Genomic DNA, 9,036 nt, shown 5'->3' with positions numbered 1-9,036 from the left:
CACTTCTGAACCAGTGTCTAATAATCCCCAAAATATCTGATCATTTCCTTTTTCCCAAGGCACAGTCGATCTCCTTGGGGAAGGCTTGGAGGAAGATAAACAATACAAATTCGTGGCAGTATAACAGAGGCCTCGCCCAAAGGGACCTGGCTTCCCCCTCATTCAAGGGACTCTGGGTCTGCAAACTGTCTCAAGTCTGGAAATTGATTAAGGGGCTGTGACTCTCTGTTTTTGTAATTCAAGTTAGACTTCTGTTCACTTGACCTAGAACTCTTTTGTTTATACAGCTCAAACAAGAATTTAGTAGACTGCCCATCTATTGTACTTCTAAGTACCCCTATGATCTACTAGCCAATACCACAAGTCTCTGAGTCAGATTATTTTGACTCTTGCTTTGAGTCTGCTGTCCATTATGATAGCCATGTCCACCTTGTCTCTGGCGATTAAGTGCTGCCACCTGGCTTCTGCCAACTCAGGATCTGGTCAGTCCTATTATGTTTAAGGATTCCAGCTCAGTGACAGCAGTTCCCACAGTAATATCTGACCTACAGAGAAGTACAACTGCAGAGCTCTTCAGGGATGATGGTGCTAGTCTCACAAATTTATTTCTCACAGTTCTGGTAAAAGGTGCATCTTCCAGACATTCCTGGGGTATAAGAGCAGGCTTTCCATGATAAATCCACTCTAACACTCCAATCTCTCTAAGCCTCTGGATGCCCTCATCTACATTATACCAATGAACTTCTGGTATTTCAACCTCACGTAATGTCAGCCACCTTTTGATACATGTTACAGCCAACCATTCAAACTGTTAATGCCTTTTCTAACCCCTCGAGATACAACATTGAATGAAGAATCTCTGCTTAATGGGCTCATATCAATAAATTCAGCTTGATCCAGCTTTATATTTCTCCCACCATATCCCACACCCTTAGAATTCATTACCACACATATTCCCCTGATTTCTGTCTATATTGGAAAACTCACACAGTTCTTTTGGAGTACAACGTACCTCCTCATGTGTGATACTGTTGGGACTTTAGTCTAGTTATAGGTCTGGAAGAAATGAGGGGTGGTGGGGGTGGGTCATGAAAAGAATAAGAAGTATCTTCAAAGCCACTTGCTTCAGGGCATTCATTTGCAGTTTCATCTGGTGAAACATGATTAATCTCTCAAGGCCAATCCCTTCAAGTGGAGGTTGAGTGGCCAACTCCTCAGGGCAGGCTGGAGGTGGGGAGGCTATGTCCTGAGGGCAGACTATTACAGGGTTATCTAGAGAAGATTCAGCATGACCTAGGGTTTCAACCTCGTCCCCAACATCATTAGCAATCCATGTCACCATCCCATTTTTCAGGGTCCCATGCCTTTCCAATCAATGCCCTCACTTTAACGGCAGACACCATGCAAGACTGAGATTTCAGTTTACGCTGTCAAGTTGCTACACTAACAATAAGATTCTGAGTCTGATTTTTGGAGATCTCAAGTCTATGGCTACAGGAAATAAGATTTTCCTTCAGGACACTCATAGAAATGTTTACATCTGTCAGATGGCACGTAAATTTCTCATTTGAAGCCTTAAGCCCATCCCTTTCACTCATTAATAAACATAGTGTATCTAACAACAACCAGCCAACATCTCTATATTTCCTATTTCCATAAAACTCCTTAAAGGTGTGAAAAACATTGTTCCCCAGAGCCTGGCTTCCTGCAAATGAAGCATTAGAAGAATCCAATAGTGATATTTTGATTATCTCTTGCCAACTCACCGATGGATTGGCAGTATCATTCTGATTACAGAATCAAAGTCCTTAGTGCCTTTGAGTCTAGTCAGAGTAGAAAACCAATTGTAAAAACCCATTTTTAAGATTCTGTTTCTTAAGAACCACTTCCGGCACCAAGCTGCATTAGCTAGGGTTCTCTAGAGAAACAGAATCAACAGGAAATATCTGTAGATATGAAATTAATAAAAGTATCTCATGTAACTATGGGAACATAGAGTCCAAAATCCATAGGGCAGGCTGTAAAGCTGATAACTCCATTGAAGGGGCTAGACGAACTCCACAGGAGAGACCTGCCGGCTGACGCAGGAAGAGATCAAGCTGGATCTTAAAGATTCCAGTGGTCAGATTAAGCATCAGTCATTGCAGAAGACAAATGCAATCAGCTGTGGATGCAGCCAACATGATCATGATTTAATTCTATTAAATGTCCCCATAGCAACACATGCCAGCACTTGCCCAATCAGACAGACGGGTACCACCACCTGGCTAAGTTGACACATGAACCTGACCATGACAAGCCATAAATGTCACCTCCTCAGGGAGGCCTTCCCTGATCACTTATCAAGTGTGCAGTACTTCCCCTCTCCCCAGCACTCCACATCCCTCTTTACTGCTTTAGTTGCTCCATCAGAACCTGGCATACAGTATATTTTTCTTTTTAAATTTTGTTCATTGTTATGTCTGCTCCAGCAGAATGTAAGCTCCACGAGGGCAAAAAATTTTGTCTGTTCTTTTTCCTAGAATAGGACCTGGCAATAATAGTTGCTCCATCAGTAGTTACTGAACAAGCTAGTGAGGCAATGAATGCCAGGCTACAGATACAGAACCAAAGGCCTGTGACCTTCAGGTAAGTCCCCAACAATGTATCTGATTTTCCTCATGTGTAAATGGGAATGGTAATTCTCATACCATTTTTGTAATGATTATACCATATATTTATGAAAACATAATAAAGTCCTAAAAAATTTAAACTATAATTTTTTGTTTAAATTGAATTCTTCATCAATGAGTTACTTAACTTTTATAATCTAAGAGCTACCAGGTTGCCCCCCAAAAAGTAAGTATATTAACATTCAGACATAAAAAGACTTAGAAATGATTCTGATATTCAAATGAAGTAAAAAAAAAGATTTATTCTAAAGCCATACCCAAAATGTACAAACAATGAAATGCATCCCTTTTAAAGACCTAATCCATGAAAACAGCAGTTTTTACCTTCTAAACGTTATAATAATTTGAACACCTTCTTTTGGGCCTTTAAGTATAATATACTATAAGTCTGCTAAAAGGTAATTCCATAATTAAAGAGTCAAATGGACATTCTTATTTATATAAAACTTATCCTCTTGATATCTAAAATATGCACATATAATAGTTTTATTATAAAATTGTTCTCAATTTATGAAATGCTTCCAAATCTACAGAATCACATTTCCCATGTATACCTTAAAATGAGGTAAGAAGATAAACATTGAAACTATAGTTTTCAGATAATTTTTCTCAGATTTTTATACCTCTCTGAATAAAAGTATAATGCTGTTTTTAAATTCCTTTCATGTGAAATATTTTCCTGACAGTTACTCAGTATTTGGCACTAATCGTAGTAACACCTATCATTTAAAGCTCATATGTTGTAATTCTTTTTACATAATTTTAAGATCCAAATCAAAGCTACTACTGCAGTGATTCACTCTTATCTTTATAGATATTATAATAAATATTCCTCACTCTGAAAACTTTTTGTAATCCTTTAAAGCAGAGGTTAACAAGCAGTTTCTGCAAAGGGCCCAACAGTAAATAATTTATTCTTTGTGGGCCACTTACCTTCTTTTTATTTTTAACAACTTTAAAAGGTAAACACATTCTTAATTCTGCTGTAGTTTGCCAACCCCCGATTTTAAAAAATAGAAATCACTAGTCTCTAAATTAGACTACTCAAGTGTTAATAAAATATAAACTTCACATCTCACAGTAAAATAATTTATGGTTTCTGACTGCTAAATTGAAAGTTCATGAACAATCAGAAATGATCCCATTCAAAGAGTGAGACTACATTGATTCTTTTTCTTATTTGAATTAACAATTCATGTGTCTTTACTCTTTTATAGGAAAAAATTATACTCTTGTGGTTAATCCAAAGTTTGCAAAAACAAAGACTGGAGACTTTCATGCTAATAGAGGTAGATCAACACCTGCAGATATATGAAGTTACAAACACATGCACAAATCAGTATTTGATACATAATAAAACATAAACGTTCTCCACTGCTAAGAAAGTGTCCATGGAAACTGTCTGTAAGGTACACAAAACAATCCTACAGAATATTCTAATTTGTTTTTATCATATGTAGTTGTAATATTTGGGGGAAAACATGCTTTGAATATGAATTATATGAATATGAATATAAATTAATACAAAATCATAGTGTATTCAGGTTCTTGCAAATAACCTGGAGCTGACTTAAAAGGATATAGCAGAGAATTCAACAGACCTCAGCTGGACTCTGATAAGAGAGTAAAACAGATCTGCTTAATACACTCTCTGATTTATAACATGGTCCAATAACTTGTTACTGAGAACCACTACTATGGAAAGCCTTAAAAAGTGTGTGTGTGTGTGTGTGTATGTGTAGTGCCTGTTTTCCTTTCTTACAACAAACAGTGTTATAAATAGATTATGTCAAGTAAGAAAGCAGTTGTGAATTTACCTAAATACAAACAAGCTGGTACAGTCTGGAATTATAATTGCATGGCATTCTACAAAAACATTTATAAATTCTAAAGCTGAGAAGGTTGAAAACTTTGGTATCACTATGAAGAAAGCTCACTTATACCAATGAGCCTATGCCCAATTTTGGAAATATAAAAAGTACAGTTTTCAGTGCAAAAATATTATCTTGATAAATAGTGATGACAGAAAAAGCACAAAAAACACTTAAAGACAATAAAAAAATAAGTATAAGGAATATCCTGAAGGTATGCTTCAGTTGAGAAAAGGTCTGTTTGGGGTGGGAAGTAGCAGGGTGTGTTTACTGATATAATTATGCATCTTGAAGTTGGAGCGTTTCAGTATCATCTGTTTGCAAACAGACTGAAGACATCTATAGCTCATCTCGCTGCCTCTTAAAGGGCCACTGTGGGTGCCGTGACACGTGGTCTGCAGCCTGAAGGACAAGATACATAAATTCTTCCACATCGAAGGAGTAATTGGTGAACTTTGGATGCTCCCCCAAGGTTGGGTGATGGCCCTGAAAGAAACAAACCAAAACATAAAGGTTTCCAAATAGGAAGAAAATTATTTTACTTTAGCCAAGTCAACTATTTTGATTTACGCTCTGTGTCAGAGGCCAGCAAACTTTTCCTGTAAAGGGCCAGATAAATATTTTCAGCTGTGTGGACCATACAAGCTCTGTTACAACTTCCTGACTCTTCTGTTGTAGTGCAAAAGCAGCCACAGACCATATGTAAATGAATGAGTGTGGGCTGTGCGCCAATAAAATTTTATTTACAAGAGGAGGTAGTGGGGGTCTTTCAGTTGACCAAGATGGGAGGGTAAGATGTTCCAGGGTTCTGTTCTCCCACAGACCTTTGAAGAACTAGCAAAAACTGGCAGAACCATCATTCTCAAAACTCCAGAAAACAGTTAAAGGGTTGCAGAACTCACACTTTCTGATTTTACAATTTGTTACAAAACTACAGCAATCAAAACAGCATAGTACAGGCACAAGAGCAGACTTAAGGACCAATGGCATCAAACTGAGAGTTCAGAAATTGACCCTCACATCTACGGCCAATTGATTTTTGACAAAGATGCCAAGTTCTCTCAATGTGGAAAGAATAATCTCTTCAACAAATGGTGCTGGGAAAATTGGATTTCTATATGTGAAAGAATGAAGGGGGACCCCTGCCTTACACCATCCACAAAAATCAACTCAAAATGGATCAAAGACTTAAATATAAAAACCACAACTATTAAACTCCTAGAAGAAAACACAGGGAAGCATCTTCAAGATCTCGTGTTGGGCAAAAGCTACTCGGTCCTCATACCAAAAGCACAAGCAACAACAATGAAAAATAGATAAATGGGACCAGAACAAAATTTAAAACTTTGCACATCAAAGGACTTCATCGTGAAAGTAAGACAACAACCTATACCACAGGAGAAAATATTTGGAAACCACATATCTGATACAGCTTTAATATCCAGAATATATAAAGATATCCTTCAACTCAACATCAAAAATTAAAATAAAAATAAATAAATGACCCAAGTTAAAATAGGAAAAATACTCAAACAAACATTTCTCCAAAGAATACAAATGTTCAAAAAGCACATGAAAAGATGCTCAACGTCATTAGCCATCAGAAAAAATGCAAATCAAAACCACAATGAGATATCATTTTAAACCTACCAGAATGGCCACTGTCAAAAAATAAAAATAAAAACAGAAAACTACAAGCGTTTCAGAGGATGTAGAGAACTAGGAACACTTATTCACTGCTGGGGGGAATGTAGAATGGTGCAGCCATTGGAAGACAGTTTGGTGGTTCTTTGAAAAGCTCAGTATAAAATTGACACATGATCTAGCAATCCTGTTACTAGGTATATACTTAGAAGAATGAAAAGCAGGAACACAAACACACATTTGCACACCAATGTTCAAGGCAGCTTTATTCACAATTGCCAAAAGTTGGAAACCACCCAAGTGTCCATCAACTAAAGAGTGGATACACAAACTGTGGTATATACATACAATGGAATATTAGACAGCTGTAAGAAGGAATGAAGCCCTGATGCATGTAACAACATGAATGAACCATGAGGACATTATGTTGAGTGAAATAAGCCAGACATAACAGGACAAATATTAGCTCACTAATATGAACTAATTATAATGAGCAACACTGGGAGTTAAAATATAAAGTATAGGCTCCTAGGAGATAGAAAGAAGGTAGAAAAAAGGCATATGATGCTTAAGGTATATACAATGTTTAATAAGGTTGATTGTAAATGTTCAGAAAGAGGTGATGGTAGCACAATACCATAAGTGTAAATAGTGCTGAGTGTAAGTATGGTTGAAGGGGGAAGTCTTGTGGCATGTATGTCATTAGAAGAAAAGCTCAAGGGTAAAACATGGGACTGGATAACAGCTAAATCTGCTGTGGATGATGACTGTGGTTAATTGAACAAATATAAGAAAGTTCTTACATGAATTAGAACATAGGTCACTATTACAAAGCATTAATAATAGAGAGATATATGGGAAAAATACAATTAATGCAAACTAAGGACTATACTTAACAGTAACATTGCCATATTCTTTCATCAATTGTAACAAAGGTACTGTAGCAATGCTAAGTGTCAATAATGGGGGGTATAAAAAGTATGGGAATTTTTTTCAGATCAATGAGAATGTTCTAAAGTTGATTTGGTGGTGATACATAATTCTGTGATTATACCAACAGCCACTGATTGTACTCTTTGGATGGATTCTCTGTGGTATATGAATAAAACTGCTAGGAAAAAAAATCCATAATGAGATGCCATTTCACACACATGAGAATGGCTACTATTTAAAAAATGGAAAATAACAAGTTTTAGAGAGGATGCAGAGAAGTAAGAAAACTCATTCATTATTGGTGGGAATGTAAAATGTACATTGTAAAATGTACATTGTAAAATGTACATTGTACAGCCACTGTGAAAGACTGGCAGTTCCTCAGAAAGTCAAGAATAAAATTAATTACCATAGGACCTGGTAATCCCTCTTCTTGGTATATATCCAAAAGAAGTGAAAGCAGGACTCAGATACTTACATACAATATTCACAGCAACATTATTGACAATTATCAAAAGATGGAGCAATCTGAGTGTCCTTCATCAGAGGAACAGATAAACCAGGTGTGGTATATGTATATAATACAATATTATTTGACTGCTAAAAGCAATGGAGTTTTGATACATGCAACAACATGGATGAAGTATGAAGACATCATGCGGCAAAAAATCAGCCAGACACAAAAGGAAAAATATTGTATGATTCACTGACTTGAAATCATTAATTGTACAAATTCATAGAGGCAGGAACTAGAAGATGGGTTCCCAGAGGCCAGAGCGGGGGTAGGGAAAATTTATATAGAGTTTCTGTTTGGGATGATGGAAATATTTTGGTAATGGATGGTGGAAATGGTAGCACAACATTATCAATGTAATTAATACCACTGAATTGTATATTTGAAACTCACTAAAATGGGAAATTTTAGGTTGTATACATGTTACCAGAATAAAAATGTATAAAAATCATAGACTGTACAACACAGTGGACCCTTATGCAAATTCGGACTTCAGTTAATAGTATAGACACATAACATTGTTCTATCGGTTGTAACAAAAACCCCACACCAATGCAAACTGTCAAAAGTAGGGAGAACTGCATGTGTGAGTGGGCAGATAGGAACTCGGTACTCTCTGCATGATTTTTCTATAAACCTACAACTTCTCTAATGAAAGCAACAACAAAAAAAATGGCGGTGGGCTGGATTTGTCCCACTGGGCTGTAGTTTGCTGGTCCTTGCTGTATATCATTTAACAGATCTTTAGAAGCTGTAATATCACAAAGCTTGTCTTACAGACATTGAAACTTAGTTAATAATTCATTTCCTTTCAACCCCCCAGTCGGTTACCGTAAAATACAATTCACTAGTTCAGAGAAGGATGGTTTATCTTAGGATTGAAGTTCATTGATAGTGTTTCATATTAATAATTAAATACCATAAACCAATTGAAAAGCAAAACACATCCTGATGTGACAAAAAAAAAAAAAAAAGGAAAACAGTGAGTTTTGTGATTGCATTTTACCTTGTCCTGAGGAAAGACTTTGCTCTGCCTTCTCCAGGTGACATAGTGGACGCCCCGCAGCCTGGCCAGGTCTGAGTAGCAGCGCTCGTCTTCACAGTTGTACCTGCGGGCGCGGGGCGGCACGGGTGAGCCCTGCCTCCACCGCCCGGCCCACCCCGCAATGCCCCCCGGAGAAACGCGCCTCCCAAATGTGTGCGCACCCAAGCGTTTGTGAACAGTACACAGGATTGAGGAAGATTCTTTCTTAAATATTCTCAGCGCTAGATTATTTTAGCTTTTCAAAACAGAACAGGATTATGAAATAGAGGGGCTGTCCTTTCTCAGCAGTGCCCACTGTCTACGGACTTTATCTCCTAACACCCCTGCCTTTGACAGGACATGGAGTGGACGTGGGGA

The 9,036-nt window shown here is 37.3% G+C and overlaps 1 protein-coding gene across 4 annotated transcripts in view; it reads right to left on the bottom strand.

Annotated features, from left to right (window-relative positions):
* Positions 1–2,920: 2,920 nt before the first annotated feature.
* Positions 2,921–9,036, bottom strand: part of EOGT (EGF domain specific O-linked N-acetylglucosamine transferase) — a 43,311-nt gene continuing 37,195 nt past the window's right edge. For all 4 annotated transcript variants that reach the window (XM_077128753.1, XM_077128752.1, XM_077128754.1 and 1 more), the window contains 2 exons: positions 8,641–8,743; positions 2,921–5,029 (listed from right to left, as the gene is read on the bottom strand). In XM_077128753.1, the coding sequence (XP_076984868.1) occupies positions 4,883–5,029; positions 8,641–8,743 (250 nt within the window). In that variant the 3' untranslated portion in view covers positions 2,921–4,882. The remainder of the gene's footprint in view (positions 5,030–8,640; positions 8,744–9,036) is intronic.

The sequence above is a fragment of the Tamandua tetradactyla genome, chromosome 15, assembly GCF_023851605.1.
Source record: "Tamandua tetradactyla isolate mTamTet1 chromosome 15, mTamTet1.pri, whole genome shotgun sequence".
NCBI lineage: Eukaryota > Metazoa > Chordata > Mammalia > Pilosa > Myrmecophagidae > Tamandua > Tamandua tetradactyla.
The sequence above is the reverse complement of the archived record's forward strand: the minus strand, read 5'-3'. Positions and strand labels throughout refer to the sequence as shown.